Source organism: Staurois parvus, unplaced genomic scaffold (genome assembly GCF_062004578.1).
Source record: "Staurois parvus isolate SC_StPar_1 unplaced genomic scaffold, SC_StPar_1.0 ptg000734l, whole genome shotgun sequence".
NCBI lineage: Eukaryota > Metazoa > Chordata > Amphibia > Anura > Ranidae > Staurois > Staurois parvus.
Window position 1 is genome coordinate 3,757,882 of NW_028318530.1, and position 20,498 is coordinate 3,778,379.

The 20,498-nt window shown below is 41.8% G+C and overlaps 1 protein-coding gene across 2 annotated transcripts in view; it reads right to left on the reverse strand.

Moving 5' to 3' along the window:
• Positions 1–20,498, reverse strand: part of FAM114A1 (family with sequence similarity 114 member A1) — a 44,623-nt gene that overhangs the window by 12,963 nt on the left and 11,162 nt on the right. For both annotated transcript variants that reach the window (XM_089654050.1, XM_089654051.1), the window contains exons 4-8: positions 19,765–19,860; positions 15,780–15,877; positions 13,933–14,067; positions 7,426–7,578; positions 2,592–2,715 (exon numbers count right to left, since the gene is read on the reverse strand). In XM_089654050.1, the coding sequence (XP_089510176.1) occupies positions 2,592–2,715; positions 7,426–7,578; positions 13,933–14,067; positions 15,780–15,877; positions 19,765–19,860 (606 nt within the window). The remainder of the gene's footprint in view (positions 1–2,591; positions 2,716–7,425; positions 7,579–13,932; positions 14,068–15,779; positions 15,878–19,764; positions 19,861–20,498) is intronic.

Here is a 20,498-nt window from a genome sequence, read left to right on the forward strand (position 1 = left end):
CAATTTTTCAACTGAAGTTCGTTAAGCCGGGTGGTGCCAACAAGGCCACCAACAGCTTAAAATTTGATCCAAATGAAACTTGCAGTGCAGCTCTAAGCTGAGACAATGATCTCCCCACTGGTTTTGGGGAAGGGAGCTAGCATCAGTGCATTATTCAGAGGTGTGAGAGCATTATGCAAGAGAAGAAAAGGTGCAGCTTGCCAATCCAGTACATTAGTATGTAAATGAATGTGGCCTCAGGGACATAGATGGAGCGGCCTTGGCTGAGACCACATTTTTCTACATATTAATGCACTGGGTTGGTGAGCGGCGCTTTTCTTTGATAAATCTTTAAATCTGAGCTGTGTATGGCCAGCTTAAAGAATTAGTAAACCCCAAATTTCATATTTCCCATACAGTGCCCTGAAAGTATTCATACCCTTTGAAATTTTCCACATTTTGTCATGTTACAAACAAAAATGTAAATGTATTTTATTGGGAATTTATGTGATAGACCAACACAAAGTGGCACATAATTGTGAAGTGGAAGGAAAATGATAAATGGTTTTAAACATTTTTTACAAATAAATATCTGAATAGTGTGGTGTGCATTTGTATTCAGTCCCCCGGAGTCAATACTTTGTAGAACCACCTTTTGCTGCAATTACAGCTGCAAGTTTTTTGGGAATGTCTCTACCAGCTTTGCACATCTAAAAGAGTGGAATTTTTGCCCATTCTTCTTTGCAAAATAGCTCAATCTCTGTCAGATTGGATGGAGAGCGTCTGTGAACAGCAATTTTCAAGTCTTGCCACAGATTCTTAATTGGATTTAGTTCTGGACTTTGGCTGGGCCATTCTTACGTATGAATATGCTTTGATCTAAACCATTTGTAGTTCTGGCTGTATGTTCAGGGTCGTTGTCTTCCTGGAAGGTGAACCTCCACCCCAGTCTAAAGTCTTTTGCAGACTATTGACAGATTTTCTTCTAAGATTGCCAAGTATTTTGCGCCATCCATCTTCTCATCAACTCTGACCAGTTTCCCTGTCCCTCCTGAAGAAAAGCATCCCCACAACATGATGCTGCCACCACCATGTTTCATGGTGGACATGGTATGTTCAGGGTGATGTGCAATGTTAGTTTCCCGCCACACATAGTGTTTTGCTTTTAGGCCAAAAAGTTCAGATTTGGTTTCATCTGACCAGAGCACCTTCTACCAAATGTTTGCTGTGTCCCCCACATGGCTTCTCACAAACAGCAAATGGGACAACTTATGGCTTTCTTTCAACAATGGCTTTCTTCTTGCCACTCTTCCATAAAGGCCAGATTTGTGGAGTGCATGACTAATAGTTGTTCTGTGGACAGATTATCCCACCTGAGCCTCCAGAGTTATCATGGGCCTCTTGGCTTCTTCTCTGATTAGTGCTCTCCTTGCCCGGCCTGTCAGTTTAGGTGGACGGCCATTTTTTGGTAGGTTTGCTGTTGTGCCACACACTTTCCATTTTTGGATGATGGATTGAACAGTGTTGTGACATGTTCAAAGCTTAGGATATTTTTTTATGACTTAACCCTGCTTTAAACTTCTCCACAACCTTGTCCCTGAGCTGTCTGGCATTTTCCTTGGCCTTCATGATGCTGTTTGTTCACTAATGTTCTATAATAAACCTCTGAGGGCTTCACAGAACAGATGTATTTATATGGAGATTAAATTACACAAAGGTGAACTCTACTGACTAAGTCCCAAATAAAAATCCCAATAATATACATTTACGTTTTTGTTGTAACATGACAAAATGTGGAAAATTTCAAGGGGTATGAATACTTTTTCAGGACACTGTAATGGAAATATGAAATTTGGGTTTACGAAACCTTTAAGCTGCCATACACAGCTCAGATTTTAAGCTTTAGCAAAGAGAAGAAAAGGCGCCGCTCACCAACCCAATGCACTAGTATGTAGAAGAATGTGGTCTCAGCCAACGCTGCTCCAGGCACGTCCCTGAGGCCACATTCATTTACATACTAGGGGTATGACTACTTTTTCAAGGCACTGTATGTGCCTGCTGTATGATGTACTTGTATGAAAAAGTATCCTGTTCTCTTTGTAGTGCTGTATTAGTTTTGTGTTCCTGCCAGTCCCTCTGCTTTCCTGTTAAAAGCTTACCACACTAGGCATGAGAGCACAGTGTGGTCCGTTCTCTAGCTAGTTTGGTAAAAATATCGATACACAAATGTTTTACCTTTGATTTCTATTTTAAACTGTATGGATTGTTTTATATGGTGATGGTTCACTTAAACTTTAAATGTTCACAACTCAATAAAGCAGCTGAAATAATAAATTACAAACTGTTGCAACCCATAGGGGTAGATTTACTAAAACTGGAGCACTCAGAATCTGGTGCACCTGTGCATGGTAGCCAATCAGCTTCTTACTTTAGCTTGTTCAATTAAGCTTTGGCAATAAACCTAGAAGCTGATTGGTGTCCATGCAGAGCTGCATCAGATTTTGCATGCTCCAGTTTTAGGAAAAACCCTCCATAGTGTCCAATTTAATTTGCTATGAGTTACCTCCAAATGTTCTTTATTATATAGAGCAGGGCCTTAAAAATACTGGTACCTTCTTTGCTGTATTCTTCTCCATTGTCAAAGTCTTTCTGAAGGAAAATGTCTTTGATTGCGATAAGTTCTGCTTTAAGTGTTTCCAGCTTTTCCTCGTTCAATGATGATAAGTATGCTTGGACCTGTAAGGACACATGATTACTATTCCAGGGTTTTACACTTTTTTTGTACTGTTAAACATTTTAAGCACTAATAACAAAAGAAATCAGACAACTCAATCTGCATCTCACCTCTGAAAATTTACACCGTTGTCAGTCAGAACTACATTTTTTGACAAACATCAGAATGGAAGACTACCGAAATATAGTATCAGGCAGATCTACGTAGTTATTTTAGTAAACAATAAATATAGTGCGGTGGGTATGGCTACTCATAGATAGCTCTGCTTGTGATTCTTTTCTGACATTTGATCTGGTGAAGTCCTTCACTCCACCTGTCAGAAACCCCTCATCTACAGACAATATGCTGAACCATGGTGAAGTGGAAGCCCAGAAAGGTAGAAAAATACCTTAAAAATCGTTTATTCTCCCAGCAACTGCATGCTTCTAACAGAGTATAAGATACTAAACTATTGAATGAGAAACCGGTCTAGTTCTAAACATTAAAGATACCCATGGACATAATATGATCATATCCTATACAACCTTTTTGTCACTGAATGCATTAAAAAAAAAAAAAAAAAAAAAATTATATATATATATATATATATATATATATATATATATATATATATATATATATACACACATATATACATACACACACACACACACACACACATATATATATACACATATATATATACAGTGGGGATCGAAAGTTTGGGCACCCCAGCTAAAAATTTGTATTAATGTGCATAAAGAAGCCAAGGAAAGATGGAAAAATCTCCAAAAGGCATCAAATTACAGATTAGACATTCTTATAATATGTCAACAAAAGTTAGATTTTATTTCCATCATTTACACTTTCAAAATAACAGAAAACAAAAAAATGGCGTCTGCAAAAGTTTGGGCACCCTGCAGAATTTTTAGCATGCACTGCCCCCTTTGCCAAGCTGAGACCTGCCAGTGTCATGGATTGTTCTCAATCATCGTCTGGGAAGACCAGGTTATGTCAATCTCAAAGGTTTTAAATGCCCAGACTCATCTGACCTTGCCCCAACAATCAGCACCATGGGTTCTTCTAAGCAGTTGTCTAGAAAACTGAAACTGAAAATAGTTGACGCTCACAAAGCTGGAGAAGGCTATAAGAAGATAGCAAAGCGTTTTCAGATGTCAATATCCTCTGTTCGGAATGTAATTAAGAAATGGCAGTCATCAGGAACAGTGGAAGTTAAAGCAAGATCTGGAAGACCAAGAAAAATATCAGACAGAACAGCTTGCAGGATTGTGAGAAAAACAATTCAAAACCCACGTTTGACTGCACTATCCCTCCAGAAAGATCTGGCAGACACTGGAGTTGTGGTACACTATTCCACTATAAAGAGATACTTGTACAAATATGGTCTTCATGGAAGAGTCATCAGAAGAAAACCTCTTCTACGTCCTCACCACAAAAATCATCGTTTGAACTTTGCAAATGAACATATAGACAAGCCTGATGCATTTTGGAAACATGTTCTGTGGACCGATGAGGGTAAAATTTAACTTTTTGGCCGGAATGAACAAAGGTACGTTTGGAGAAGAAGGGGCACAGAATTTAATGAAAAGAACCTCTGTCCAACTGTTAAGCATGGGGTTGGATCAATCATGCTTTGGGGTTGTGTTGCAGCCAGTGGCACAGGGAACATCTCACGAGTAGAAGGAAAAATGGATTCAATAAAATTTCAGCAAATTTTGGATGGTAACTTGATGCCATCTGTGAAAAAGCTGAAGTTAAAGATAGGATGGCTTCTACAAATGGATAATGATCCTAAACACACCCGAAATCCACGGGGGATTACATCAAGAGGCATAAACTGAAGGTTTTGCCATGGTCTTTACAATCTCCTGACCTCAACATAATTGAAAATCTATGGATAGACCTTAAAAGAGCAGTGCGTGACAGACAGCCCAGAAATCTCAAAGAACTGGAAGACTTTTGTAAGGAAGAATGGGCAAAGATACCTCAAACAAGAATTGAAAGACTCTTGGCTGGCTACAAAAAGCGTTTACAAGCTGGGATACTTGCCAAAGGGGGCAGTACAAGATATTAACTCTGCAGGGTGCCCAAACTTTTGCAGACGCCATTTGTTTGTTTTCTGTTATTTTGAAAGCGTAAATGATGGAAATAAAATCTAACTTTTGTTGGCATATTATAAGAATGTCTAATCTGTAATTTGATGCCTTTTGGAGATTTTTCCATCTTTCCTTGGCTTCTTTATGCACATTAATACATATTTTTAGCTGGGGTGCCCAAACTTTCGATCCCTACTGTACATATATATATATATATATATATATATATATATATATATATATATATATATATATATATAGTGTGTGTGTGTGACTACTGCAGATTCCCCTTCCTAGCCAATGAGTGGATTTTCCCAGTGGCAAGGTACTGTTATGGTCAGCAGTAAATACATCTTCCTTGGCCAATACAAACATTCCTTGACCCTTTCCAAAAAATGCACTGGGTGAAAATGTGGAGATGTGAACGTGTCCCATAGGAAACCATGTTAAATGGACTGTAGTCCATTTCTGCAAAATACAAAACACTGCGGAAAACGCTTAGGTGTGAACCTAGGGTAAAGCACAACACAGGTGTCAGGAAGAGCATGCAGTGAATGGAATTCCCCGCAACGAGGAAACAGACTGCAAATATACTTTCTAGCAGAGTAAGGAAAGTCTAGATTCTTCTTCTGGATTTGATTGCTATTGTCCCATTGGAGAGACTTTCCCTCTATGTAGAGATAAAAGTTACTAAAGAAGACACAGATAGCTTTTAAAATCTAACAGAACAATAACTTTAAGGCTGGCCATAAACAGATTGAATTTGGCCAGTTCAGCAGGAACTGAGCAGCACAGTGGCTAAATGGTTAGCACTTCCACCTGGCAGTACTAGGGCCGTTGGTTTGAATCCCAACCACAGCACCACCTGCCTGGAGTTTGCATGTTCTCCCTGTGCCTGCATGGGTTTCCTCCGGGTCCTCCGGTTTCCTCCCACATTACAAAGACATGCTGGTAGGTTTATTGGATCCTGTCTAAAGTGGCCCTAGTATATGTATGTATGAATGTGAGATAGGGACTTTAGATTGTATGCCCCTTGAGGGTTAGGGACTGATGTGAATGTACAATATGTATGTGAAGTGCTGCGTAAATTGACAGCGCTATATAAAGTACCAGAAATAAAGAAACCGGTCGAATTTTCGATCCATCTATGGGCAGGCTGGTGGTACTGAATTCAATTTATTGATAGAACCAGCCCATTTATTTTTTTGTACAATCATTGCCGCTGGCTATAGACGGCAGCAGTGATCATTGTATTCTGATGTCGGGAAAACCTCCTGCTGTCAGAATACAATAGCGCAGCAGGAGGGATTCCCCCATCAACACTAACTGTGGAGGAATCAAGCGATTTTCTTTCTTCAACCCAAAATTGCATAAATAAATGGCCAGCCATAAACATGGACACAAACAACATAAAAAACCTGACGTTTTAACCCTTCCACAGTGCATCCAAAACTATCTGGGCTGGCATTGCACACGTCCTCCTAGCAGTGTCACATTATAATTGCTGCATATCCGTTTTGACAAAAATATGCATATTCTGGTATATTTATGACTTAAGCCTAAAACATTTTATATCGTTTATCATTATTTCTAATCTTTATTACCACTGCAAAGTAATTAGACTTAAAAGTGATATTGAATCTGCTTTTTTTCTAATAAAATTACAAACAAGTCATACTTACTTGCTCTGTGAAATGGTTTTGCACAGAGCAGCCATGATCTTCCTCTTCTTGGGTCCCCTGCTGGCTCTCCTGGTTCCTCCTCTTCAGCGAGTGCCCCCATAAGAAGCTGCTTCCTATGGGGGCACTGGTGTGGGCTTGCTCTTGAGCGCCCTTTCTGCGGCTTGACACAGACAGGATGGCTTGGTCCTGCTCCATCTCCCTAATCACAGGATTTGATTGACAACAGTGGGAGTCAATGGCATCTGCTGGAATCAATCTGCTCAGGGAGGGAGATAGAGTCAGGAGAGCCTCTGCTCTCATGCACAGTGCTGGATCAGGAATGGGCTCAAGCAGGGGCGCACTGACAACTTATGGGGCCCCCAGGCAATAGGGGATCATAGGGCCCCTGTGTCCTTGCCCAAACTCAAAAAAGCCTATGAAAAAGGTACCAGGGACATCTCATGGGGCCCCCTACTGACCCCGGGCAGTGCCCGAGTTTCCAAATGGTCAGTCCACCCCTGGGCTCAAGTATAAGGGGGGTTCTGTTACACAAAAGATTTTTTACCTTAATGCATAAAAATCAATAAATCATTCTCCTAGATTGTAGATCCTAGATCTCCTAGATTGTAAGATCTAACAAGCAGGGCCCTCTGTTTCCTTTTGTACCAAATTGTATTGTAACTGTAATGTCTACCTTCATTTTGTAAAGCACTGTGCAAACTGTTGGCTTTATATAAATCCTGTATAATAATAATAATAATAATAATAATAATAATAATAATAACGGTAAAAACCTTTAAGCTTTGGAACCACTTTAAAGGTACTGTAAAACAAATGACACAAACCAACTTAATAGTGTTCATTTCAAACTGGCATTCACAAAAGACAGAAGCATTTAATAAACTGTATACAGATAACAAGGTGAACTATAAATGGGATCACACTCCTAGATTACCTTTGTCTCACTTTCATTGGACAGAATTTCCAAGGCCTCCAGGTGTGACAGTCCCTGATACTCATCGAACAACATTCCAAAGTGAGCTGTCCTCTCATCTGACACCTGCTCAGACAGTCTCTGCTTCTCCTTCTCTTTAGCTTCCCGTAACATCTGCCATGTGAGAATCATAAAATGAAGCAAATCAGCCAGCAAACCTTTCCTTCATTATACAGTTTTTTAATCTAGAAAAGAAGCATGAGAGTGCTATAACTCAAGATTTAGTACAATGAATGTTTATTATTCACAATAAAAAGTCAGATGGTATAGCCAACCCATTTGATGGGCTCACAAATTCCCCTTCATAAGGGAGTGTATGCTGGCAATGATGTAGGATATTACTGAACATGTAATTATTGGAAAATGAAGATTAAGATTTTAAGAGCACCCTGGTCAATGCACAGCAATCTCCAAGGACTAGAATTTATATTTATTCTCATACACAGTTGTGTCCAGTGCCCCACCATCACATTTTGTTTTAATTAAAAAAAATAAATAATGGTAAGCAGAAAGGGCTTGAAGTGTAAATGTACAGTTGAAATAAAGTTGCAACTAAACTACTTTATATCCAGGGCCACAACTGGCACATAGAAGTTGGAGCCACAACAGGCACATGGGGGTAGATTTACTAAAACTGGAGCACTCAGAATCGAGTACCTACTAAAGTGGTGGTGAGGGTAGTTACCTGTTAGTTTCAATGCTGTTTCCCAATCTGGGATGCAAGGAGATGAAATCTATACTGAGAGATTAACCTACTTGTTGACAGCCATTTTTAGCAGCATATTTGGTGTGCTTCAAACAAGGAAACTGCCAAAAAGGTTTAAATTTTTCTGCAGCAAAGATGTAATCATACATTTATATTGAGAGGATGGTTGGGCATGCAGGTATGCCCTGACCATACTTTTAATGGAGATCTGTTGCTATGAAAGAAAAATTATATGTCTATATTTTGAATCTGCAAATGAAAACCTATAAAACATTACCGGTCTATTTAAAGTTCTCTGCTACTTTTATGGCTTACTCAGGGGCTTATCTGGCGCGAAGCAAACAAGGCAGCTGCCTTGGGCGGCATTTTTCAGGGGGGGGGGGCGGCATCGCCCCCCAGGCAGAAGGGACCAGTGCCGTCTTGTGTGTGATCGGGCGGGAGGATGGGCTCGGCTGTGGTCGAGAGGGAGGGCGGGCTCGGCTGTGGTCAGGAGGGGGGGCGGGCTCGGCTGTGGTCAGGAGGGGGGGCGGGCTCGGCTGTGGTCAGGAGGGGGGGCGGGCTCGGCTGTGGTCAGGAGGGGGGGCGGGCTCGGCTGTGGTCAGGAGGGGGGGCGGGCTCGGCTGTGGTTGGGAAGGGGGTGCGGGCTTGGCTGTGTTCAGGAGGGGGATATGGGCTTGGCTGTGTTCGGGAAGGGGGGGGGCGGCTCGGCTGTGCTTGGGGGCGGCTCGGCTCAGCTTTGGCGGGGGGGGGGGGGGGGGGTGTTCTCGTGTGTGCTCAGGAGGGGGACGGCTCGGCTGTGCTCGGGCGGGGGGGCGGCTTGCCTGTGCTTGGGGGCTGTGTTTGGGAGGGGGGGCAGACTTGTTTGTGTTCGGATGGGGCAGCATTCTCATGTGTGCTCGGATGGGGCATGGCTCGGCTGTGTTTGGGTGGTGGAGCGGCTTGCCATGCCACTGCCCTGTCTTGTCACGGTCAGCTCTAGTGGGGGCAGGGAAAGCACGTGATTGGTTGCTAGCAGATCAGCGGTCCTAGCAACCAATCAGGTGCTTGCCCCGCCCCCAGGCCATGACATTCAGAGGAGGAGGAGGGCGGCAAGGACAGGACTTCTTCCAGCTCATGTAGCTGCCTGGAGGAATGAATGGAATGGACCTTGAGGTAAGGGTCCATTTTTGGGGACCATATTAAAGAGAATGGGCTCTAGGAACCCTAATGTAAGGGGAGGGTCTATGGGTGGGGGGACTCTGGAGACCATGATGTAAAGGTGGACCCTGATGTATTGGTGGGGACTCTAGGGACCCTGATGTAAGTGGTAGGGACTATGGGGACCCGTATTTAAGGAGGGGGGCTTTGGGGGACCATGATGTAAAGAAAATGCCTATGGGGACCCTGATGTAAGGTGGGGAGGGGGGGGGACTCTGGAGACCATGATGTAAAGGACTGACCCTGATGTATTGGGGGAGGGGACTTTTGGGATCCTAATGTAAGGAGGGAGGACTCTGGGAAACCTAATTTAAGGAGGGGGCTCTGGGAGACCCTGATATAAAAGAGGATGGGCTATGGGGACTCTGATGCACATAAGGTGGGGGGACTCAGGAGACCATGATTAAAAGGGGATCCTGATTTATTGGGAGAGGGTTTGGACCCTAATGTTGAGGGGGGACTCCAGGGACCCCGATTTAAGGAGGGGGAACTTGGGGGCCCTGATGCAAGGGGAGGGGTTGTGGGGACCCTCTCCTGTATCCTGTCTGCAGTCTCTGAGCGTCTCCTGTATCCTGTCCTCAGTATCTTACCGTCTCCTGGGGTGGAGCTCTAATAGGAAGAAGTGGAGCCTAAAGTGGAAGGGGTGGAGTTTACAGATGAATGGGTGGGCCCTAAACAGGAAGGGGTGGGACACATTTAGATGGGCAGCGCAATTTTAGTCTTGCCTAGGGCAGCTCAAAACCAAAATACACCACTGGGGTTACTTGAATGGCTAATAAAATCCACAATAAAGCAAACCTGTCAGATACAAACATGAGAGCTGCCAAGCCTGACTTGTTTTTATAGATAAAACCTTTGGTTACTGGTATCTAGTGATTCACCAGTCTATAACAAGTATGCAACCAGGAAAAAAAACACATGACAACCATCCTTCTTGTGCTGTACAGAGGTTTTGCATATAATGGATTTATATTGATATCAGTTTTACTTATCTTACAATCTGCTACTGTCCTATACATTGTTTGTATTTATTTCTTTCTGAGCGTCATATTGTTGCATTTGCTCTTTTTCTCTCCTGGGTAACAACAGTATGGACTTCATGAGAGTTTCCAAGATTTATTTGAGCCCATTCAAACTGGTCATGTGATTTTTGTTAGTTTTTTAACTCATTTTGTTGCATGCTAGAAGCTAAGATGTCCCATGCACATTTCTACCATGTCCTGTTTACCCTATTTGTGATCTTTATGATTTTTTAAGGATTTTTGGTATATATATTTGGGGAAATATTCCCTCACTTTCTGTTCCAGAGACTCAACAAAGTTAGAGGAAATCTACAGAAAATGTTCCCAGAACTCTTTGTCCCCATTGATAGATTTCATCTCACCTCTTGTTCTGGGGACAATTCTACAATTTTGGATTTGCCATCACTTTCCTGATGACAATGAAAAGAAGAAGAGTAAATCTCCCCAATAAGGACAATGGGGTCTAACCTTTTCCCACTCCAGCCTGCTTGAGGTGACTGTAGCCATATTAGTGCACTTGCGAAAAAAATACTACTGCCCATGATGCTTTTTTAATTTGCACGAACATCCAATTTTTCAGGACAAGCTGTCAGGGTAAGTCCCTTTCTTCGAGTACTGCTTGGACCTTGAAGAAGGAGACATACCCAGTAAGCTTGTCCTGAAAAATTGGATGTTAGTTCAAAAAAAAAGTATCAAGGACATTACTCAGTTGTTTTTTTCCCCACTGTATCCAAAAACAAATATTAATTATTCCAATAATTACTCAGTAATTAATCATATGTTTACCCAAAATTTGTAAAACAAGTTTTTTATAAAATGCATATAACAAACTCTCCTAAACCAGCACCATGTAAGGATCCCTCTTCCTACTGACCATCATGCTAATGTGCCATAAACTGTAGATCTAGTCATGAGTAGAGGGGAATCCCTGGAACTTGAAAGTTATTTCAAAGGCTCCTCGGTGTTAAAAAGGTTGAGAAAAGTATAAGTACAGTGGGGAAAATAAATATTTGATCCCCGCAGATTTTGTAAGTTTGCCCACTTGCAAAGAAATGAACGGTCTATAATTTTGATCATAGGTGTATTTTAAATGATAGAGACAGAATATCAACAAAAAAAAAAAAAAACACATAATACAAATGTTATAAATTAAGTTGCAGTTCAGTGAGTAAAATAAATATTTGATCCTCAAGCAAAACATGACTTAGTACTTGATGGGAAAACCATTGCTGGCAAGCACAGAGGTAAGACATTTCTTGTAGTTGGTTACCAGGTTTGCACACATCTCAGGAGGGATTTCTTTACAGATCTTCTCTAAAACCTTTAGGTTTCTTGGCTGTCGCTTGGCAACTCAAAGTTTCAGCTCTCTCTATACATTTTCTATAGGATTAAAGTCTGGAGACTGGCTAGGCCACTCCAAAACCTTAATGTGCTTCTTCTTGAGACACTCCTTTGTTGCCTTGGTGGTATGTTTTGGGTTACTGTCATGCTGGAAGACCCATCCACGACCCATCTTCAGTGTTCTAGCACTGGAGGGAATAAGGTTCTCATCCAAGATTTTAGAATACATGGCCCCGTCCATTGGCCTCCTAATATGGCAAAGCCAGCCTGTACTTTTACCAGAGAAACAGCCCCAAAGCATAAAGTTTCCACCTCGTGCTTGACTGTAAGGATGGTGATCTTAGGGGCATAGTCAGCATTTTTCTTCCTCCAAACACAGTAAGTTAATGCCAAAGACCTAAATTTAAGTCTCATCTGACCACAACACTTTTTCCCAATCCTTCTCTGAATCATTTAGATGTTCATTGGCAAACTTCAGACGGACCTGTACATGTGCCTTCTTGAGGAGGGGGACCTTGTGGGAGCTGCAGAATCTCAATCCATGGCGGAGTATTGTGTTACCAATGGTTTGTTTGGTGACTGTGGTCCCAACTGCCTTGAGATCATTCACAAGCAGGGGCGGACTGACAACTCATGGGGCCTCGGGCAATAGGGGATCATGGGGCCCCTGTGTCCTTGCCCAAACTCAAAAAAGCCTATGAAAAAGGTACCAGGGGCATCTCATGGGGCCCCCTAATGACCCCGGGCACTGCCGACTTTTCAAATGGTCAGTCCACCCCTGTTCACAAGTACCTCTCCTGCAGTTCTGGGCTGATCCTTCACTTTTTCTCATGATCATCATGGTCTGTAGCTCCATGAAATTTTGCATAGAGCTACAGACCAAGAGTGATTGATGGTTATTTTGTATTTCTTCCAGTTGCAAATAATTGCTCCAACAGTTGTCTCCTTCTCACCAAGCTTCTTGCTGATGGTCTTGTAGCCCATTCCAGCTTTGTGCAGGTCTACAATCTTGTCCCTGACTTCCTCTGACAGCTCTTTGGTCTTGCCCCTCATGGTGCCCAAGAAAGATTCTGTGAACAGGTTTCTTTTATACACATAAAGCTGTCGTTAGGAGCACCTTATTAAATTGCCAGGACTAACCTGTGTACCACATGAGCACATAGCCAGTCTGTGGAAGCCAGAATTATTGTTGGTTGGTAGAGGAACAAATACTTATTTTACTCACTGAACTGCAACTCAATTTATAACATTTGAGTCATGTGTTTTTTCTGGATTTTTTGTTTATATTCCTGTCTCTATAATTTAAAATACACCTATATTAAAAATTATAGACCCTTCATTTCTCCATAAGTGGGCAAACTTACAAACTCTGCAGAGGATCAAAATTGTTTTCCCCACTGTATGCTTACATTTTTTATTCTCACACTACCCAGGTATGCTTTTCATCCACTTATAAAAATATATAAGCTATTCTCAGGCACCCTAAAAACAGAGACAAAAAAAAAAAAAGTTTAGTTACACTCCGTATCAAATAATTATTTTCCCCACTGTACATGCGGACCTTGTAAAACAACCCATATAGTTTAAGATAGAAATGAAAGGTAAAGTATTTGTATGTGTGTAGACACACACACACACACACACTATATAAAAACCGTTCTTCCCCTTTTTATAAAATTATCATATTCCCTCTGTTCTCACCTACATAGAGAGGTGAGTGAGTAAAAACAGAAGCACATTGATCTTCCCAGTGAATGACTGATCACCGCCATTACTAGTATAAAAAAAATTAAAATTCCAGTATATATACACCGCCAGTTGTCTATATTCCATCCATTGGGCAAAAAGAGGCCCTTCCCAAAGTGCGAGGAGGTTGGAAAGGAGGGAGACGACCCCGATGGAGTATTTGTATTAGTCGCCTGTGGATGGTTTTGTTCCACACAAGAAAATGGGAGCGAAATTGGGCTGGGGGAAATTGAGGGTTCCCAAAGAAAGGAGTCATAGGACCAACCAATGAAGACATCTCAAGAGACAGGGCCAGATTGTCCAACGTTTGTAAAAGATGATCGGTCAGGAGTGGTAAAGATAAAGAAGGACTCCGCAATTAATATTTTCTATTTAAAAGGTGTTTATGACAAGTTAAATTGTTAGAAAAGTCATAACAGAATTTCACATTTCTAGATTTGCCCAGCTTTTTCATACCTGTGATAAAGATGCCGTCCTCTGCATAAGTATTTTAGTTTTCTTAAAGCCAGGGTCACTTTCTGCAAGAACATTCATTGTCTTCTTGCCTATGAATTCCAAGGCATCCAGACCACCACTGAGGACAGTTTTACCCTAGAAAATATTACCAGGGTTGCAACAATAATTATGTACATGTATGTAAGTACATTTTTTAGAAAACAATACATACCTTCTGTACAGAATAATTCTATCTTCTAATAATGATTTAGAAATATACAGAAATTAATTAAAGTGGAACTTTACTCACAACAACTTGATAAAAAGAATGTTCTTTAGCATGTAACATACACTCCACATGAATAATTATGCTACCAAATTTAGCTGTAAATTTCCCCCAGCATTGTTCCTGTTTCTTCCTGCTGGAGGCTGATATTTTGCAGAAGCCCAGAGCCCCTGAGCAGCATTCTATAGGCTGCCAGCAGATCAACCTTTTCATTTTTGGCACAGTGCCAAAAATAGAGAGCACCTGAGCATGTGGAGAGCAAGGTGAGACAGTATATTTCTGGATTTTGTACAGTATAGGGACTTATTTTTAGTGTTTTACATAGTTATACCTGCAAAAAAAGTCAACCTGAAGTGATCTAGTGGGACTTAATTTTCTGAGTTAAAGTTCCACTTTAATACAGTGCATGAAACCTGCATCTAAAATTGAATTTTTTTCGCAGTGTTTCAGTGTTGAGACCACGGTTGGTATTTTGTTATTGCAGCACTGTCCAGATTTGACTCAGAACAAGATAGATATGATTCAACATACGTTAGTGTAGTGTCAGTAATTAGTGTAGGGGTAAGGCTAGTGTTAGGCTTAGGGGTTGAGGATTTACGGGTCACAGTTAAGGTTAGGCTTTAGTAAATTATGTCTTACGTGATACAGTTAAAGTGACATTCAAGCTTCAGCTTTAAAAAAAAAAAACAAACAAAAAAACAAACATGCTATACTTACATGCTCTGTGTAATGATTTTGCACAAAGCAGCCCCGATCCTCTTCTCCCTTTTGACCAGTGTCCCCAATAGAAAGTCACTTGCTATGAGGGCACTGGTCATATGAGCTCACTATGCATCCATACATATAGAGACATGACTTGGCCCTGTCCCGCTCTCTCCTCATTGAGGAGAGAGAGAGCAAGGACAGCCAAGGCTCTTGTGCACATCGCTGGATCGGGAGGGGGCTAATGTGAGTATTGGGGGGTTGTGGGGGGGGAGCAGCACAAATTTTTACATTCATGCATGAAAAGTAAAATTCTTTAGCCTTTACAACCAAGTAAAAGGTAAATAGGTTAGATTGGTTAAGCCATTATATAATCCAGAAAAATAACCTTTATTACAGACTTTAAAGTGATTCTAAAGTCTTATTTAAAAAAAACAAACAAACATGTCTAAACTTCTGCTGTGTGCAGTGGTTTTGCATAGAGCAGCCCGGAGCCTCCTCTTTTAGGTTCCTCCGCCGGTGCTCCTGGCCCCTCCCTCCTATCAGGTGCCCCCACAGCAAGCAGCTTGTTATGGGGGCACCCACTGCTCCATGGATCCATTCACACACAGAGCCGTGGTTCGGACCTGCCCCCTCTCTCTTCTCATTGGCTCACTGGCTGTGACTGACAGTAGTAGGAGCCAATGAAGGGAGGGAGTCCCGGGATAGTTAAGACTCCAGCGCACATTGCTGGATCAAAAAGAGGCTTAGGTGAGTATTAGGGGGGCTGAGGGGGGATGCTGCACAGAAAAGGTTTTTTGCATAGAATGCATGAAGGTAAAAAATCTTGAGCCTTTAGAGCCACTTTAATTAATCATAAAGCCAAGCTATAATTACTCACTGTGTTTTGTACAACATTTGTTAAGGTGGAAAATACACCACGGGAACCCGCTGAAGGTGATGACGGCTCTGCTGGGCAATCTCCTTTTTCTGGCAACACTTCAAGACAACAGTGTAAAAACTCAATGTGTGTCTCATTGTTACATTATTTCAAGGCAAAATAAAAGTGCCATACAATGTGTTAAAGGAAACCTGTACTGACAAAAATAGTTAGCCACTGCTAACCTCCTTCCAACAACTAGAGGACAGAGACTTAGGGCATGACTTTTTCCAGCTGGAGTTTGGTGGAAATCAGTTCCACCACCTTTGGCTCAGGTCTTCTGCTCTCTGCTTACCACTATCTCTTGTAAACATAGTAGTATGGCTTTGGGATGCAGCGGAAAGCAGCTGTGGAAGCAGTGCACCCGGGAACTCTGCACGATGTAGGCAGCGCACCCGGGAACTCTGCACGATGTAGGCAGCGCACCCGGGAACTCTGCACGATGTAGGCAGCGCACCCGGGAACTCTGCACGATGTAGGCAGCGCACCCGGGAACTCTGCACGATGTAGGCAGCGCACCCGGGAACTCTGCACGATGTAGGCAGCGCACCCGGGAACTCTGCACGATGTAGGCAGCGCACCCGGGAACTCTGCACGATGTAGGCAGCGCACCCGGGAACTCTGCACGATGTAGGCAGCGCACCCCGGAACTCTGCACGATGTAGGCAGCGCACCCCGGAACTCTGCACGATGTACGCAGCGCACCCCGGAACTCTGCACGATGTACGCAGCGCACCCCGGAACTCTGCACGATGTACGCAGCGCACCCCGGAACTCTGCACGATGTACGCAGCGCACCCCGGAACTCTGCACGATGTACGCAGCGCACCCCGGAACTCTGCACGATGTACGCAGCACACCCCGGAACTCTGCACGATGTACGCAGCACACCCCGGAACTCTGCACTCTGTGTAATCCCCCCCGAACTCTGCTCTGTAAACATAATGCTCTCCTGGTATTTAATGCCCCTTTAAGACCCTCCTACACTGCAATATTTGATATGGTTTGGAGGATGTGTGTGGGGGGGGGTTGGTTTTGGGGGTCATGCTTGAGTTCCTGCACCTATTTTCTGAGAAAAAAAAGCCCTGCATACAGACATGTTACACTAAGTTTATTTTTTTATGTACCAGGAACTGCCAGGTGGAACAGAAAAAAAGGCAGCATATTATGGTGGCAGTTTACATATGAAAACTGCTTCTTAGTTTTTTTTTTTTTTCCTTTTTAAACATTTCTCCTTTTTTGCTAAAAATGCTACAAATTCTTAAACCACCAAATAAGGACTATATCTTCCAGTCAACTTGTTCCTTATGTATTATTAAATAAACAGCAATACTGCTCACCCTACTTGGTCTTGGGTGTCCCAATCTTCAAAGAAAACCTGACATGATTATATTATATGGCCTACCATTGTTGGCCTCTCCTTTTCAGAATGCTGGTTCCCTGACTGCCATGCCAATGCTTTGGCTTCTCTGCTTTCGGAGTCACTGACCCAGAAAAGGTATGAAGACTTTTATGTCACTTATTTACTGAAAGCTTGTTTCAAGTCTGTGACTCAAAAGTACTGAGACCCAGTTTACTGCTTAGGGGCCCCTGCTCAGTCAACCATGGTCCTTTGAGTTGGAGACCACTTTGTGGGTGCAGGCTGGGAGTGAGTCCAACCTGACTCAAGAATGCTGTAAAGATAAGCAATTGTTTCGGCAGTTGCACACCTATCAAGTTAACTGATAAGAGTAGCCTCAGCTCACTCCATCTGAAGCCCCATCCCTAGGGCTTAATCATGGACTCGCGTTGGAGGCGTGACTCCAGATGGAGCAAGCTGAGGCTGCTTTTACCAGTTAAATACATGGTCAGATAAGCGTGCGGCTGGTGGAACACTTCCTTATCAAAACATTACTGAATTATACAATTAAAAAGGTGCACAATTAAAATGACACAATAAAAATGTCTAATGCTGTGGGTGAGGATTATTCTGAAGAGGAGGTGGAGGTATGGAGACACACTAAAATGTATGTTTTATACCTAATGTAATGTTTTGGAGAAAATGTCTGTTATAAGAAGATGACATCTTGTACTTTATTGTGCTGTACTGATATATTGTGTGCACTAAAATAGAATGTGTCCTTTGGTTTCTGCACATTGCACTAGCATGTTTTATGAAATTATGGTCTTTAACCACTTGAACTCTGCCAGGTTTTACCCCCTCGATGTCCAGTCCATTTATTTGCTATTTAGCACTGCGCTTCTTTAACTGGTAATTGCACAGTCATGCAATGCTGTACCCAAATGAAATTGATATAAATTTTTTTCACACAAATAGAGCTTTCTTTTGGTATTTGAACATAACTAAGGTTTTTCTTTTACTATATAAATGAAAAAAGACTGAAAATGAAAAAAAAAAAAAAAAAAAAAATTAAAATGTACTTTCTGCTATAAAACATATCCAATAAAAAAAACAAACAAATGTCTTCATAAACGTAGGCCAATTCTGCTACGTCTTTGGTAAAAGAAATTCCAATAAGTGTATATTGATTTGTTTTTTACAATAGTAATGGCGGTGATCAGCAACTTATAGTGGGGCTGTGATAGTGCGGCGGGCAATCTGACACTAATGGACACTGGGTTGGAACTGACGGACACTGACATCACCAGGTACACAATTTCAATGACTAGTGATAATATTATACACTGTTACTGTACAAATGACACTGGTTGGGAAGGGGTTATCATCTCAGGGTAATCAAGGGGTTAAGTGTGTGCCTAATGTTAATGTGTGTATTATGTGCTGCTTTTTACTAAAATTCTAATTGTTCCTTCTCCCTGCTGGGTAGGAAGGAGAAACAAAGAGATTATTCCCTCTGTGCAGAGCCCCGTGTTCTTTGTCAACACAGGACTGTGAATGGACACAGCTGATTAGCAGGTCCCAGCCATAAATCATTGGCTGAAACCTTCTGACAAAATCCCACTGTGTCTAAACATGGGGGGGGTTGATCAGGCAGGGCGTGTGCGCACGCCCTGAACCCAGAAGCAGGAGGCGACGCACAGGTGCCTTTAGGAGCTGCCCATCCACAGTACAATGCAGGCGGGTGGCCCTATAGTGGTTAATAAAGTGTTCCTCTAAGCCAAACTGTTTTTTTTTTTTAGTTTTAGATATAGTGCCAACAGTTTGCTCAGCGCTTTACAATATAAAGGGAGACAATACAGCAACAATACAGTTCAATACAAGAGGGATAGGAGGGCCCTGCTCCTTGGAGCTTACAATCTAAGAGGAAAAGACGGGAAATACAACATTTTACAGTTGTGCACAAAACAAGAGGTGAAGAAAAAGTCTTCCAATGGTGACACATGTTCTGAGGAGTACTGTCTAAGAGGGGTATTCTCCTTACTTTAGATTTTCACTAACTTCCTGTTTTGTCTCTGAGACAGGAAGTGAAAGAAATTCCACTAAATGGTACACAGACTGCAATAAAAAATAAGCAAGGAGTTTAACTGTTCCCCACTCTATCCTAAAACTTAAAAAAAAAGTTTTGGTTATAAATTTACTTATATGTGCCTGCTGTATGATGTACTTGTATGAAAAACTATCCTGTTCTCTTTGTAGTGTTTTGTTTGAAATTCCTCGTGTTCCTGCCAGTCCCTCTGCTTTCCTATTAAAAACTGACCACACTAGGCATGAGCACACAGTGTGGTCAGTTCTCTACCTAGTTTTCTTATATCTGTACACAAATTTCAAGGGGTGTGAATACTTTTTCAAGGCACTGTATATACACATATAACATAGATGTTATAGTTTAGTATCATTGATATGCAATTTGTTTGCACAAAAGAGCACTCTATATATATATATATATATATATAGAGGGTTAAGTATTAGAAGCACATTTCATATCTTATAAAATAAGTGCAGGGCATGTTGCTGGTAGTTATCAGACGTGGCACAAACACTCACCTTGTTCTCCAGTATCTGAGGCACCTGACTCAGACTCCGAGTTCCTCATTCGCAAAGTGGCTCCGGCTTTTTCCTTGACAGCAGATAGGCTATGCCCTGTTCAGAAAAAGTACTCATTTTATTTTTATATATTCACAAGCTAGACAAAACATTTTTTTTGTTTTAGAGTGGAGAAGAGGTAAAACATCTGGTAGTTCATTATTACTGCCTTTTCTGGTGACTCCTTGTCACATCGTGATGCATGGGTCAGGAAGGGAGGGGAAAGTTTGCTAATGGGGATAGACCATAGTAAAACCTAGCAGAGATTTAAACCTTCAACACTATAAAAACTGTTTTTTTTAATTGCTGTTTGTACCTATTGGAGAGATTTCCCTCATTTCCTGTTATGGTGACAGAGGAATGGGAAATTAGAGAAACTTACCCCAACAGAGGCAGCCAACTCTAAAACACAACTGCAGCTCTAGTTCTTCCCAATTAAATATTCATAAAACTAAATTAATATCAAATGCAAAGTTCTAATCTTGCACTTTAAGAGCACTGTAGCTCACTTTTATGGTGTTGGTCATACATGCAAGCAATTTTGCAGCAATTTCACACGCTTTTAACCATTGCCTTGATCTATTTGATGGGTTTTGCAAACTACAAACTACTAACATCACGTTTATATTGTAGGAATGATGGCAGCTTGGTTTGATCAATGTGATTGTTGTTTTTAATTATAAGCTGACTGTGGC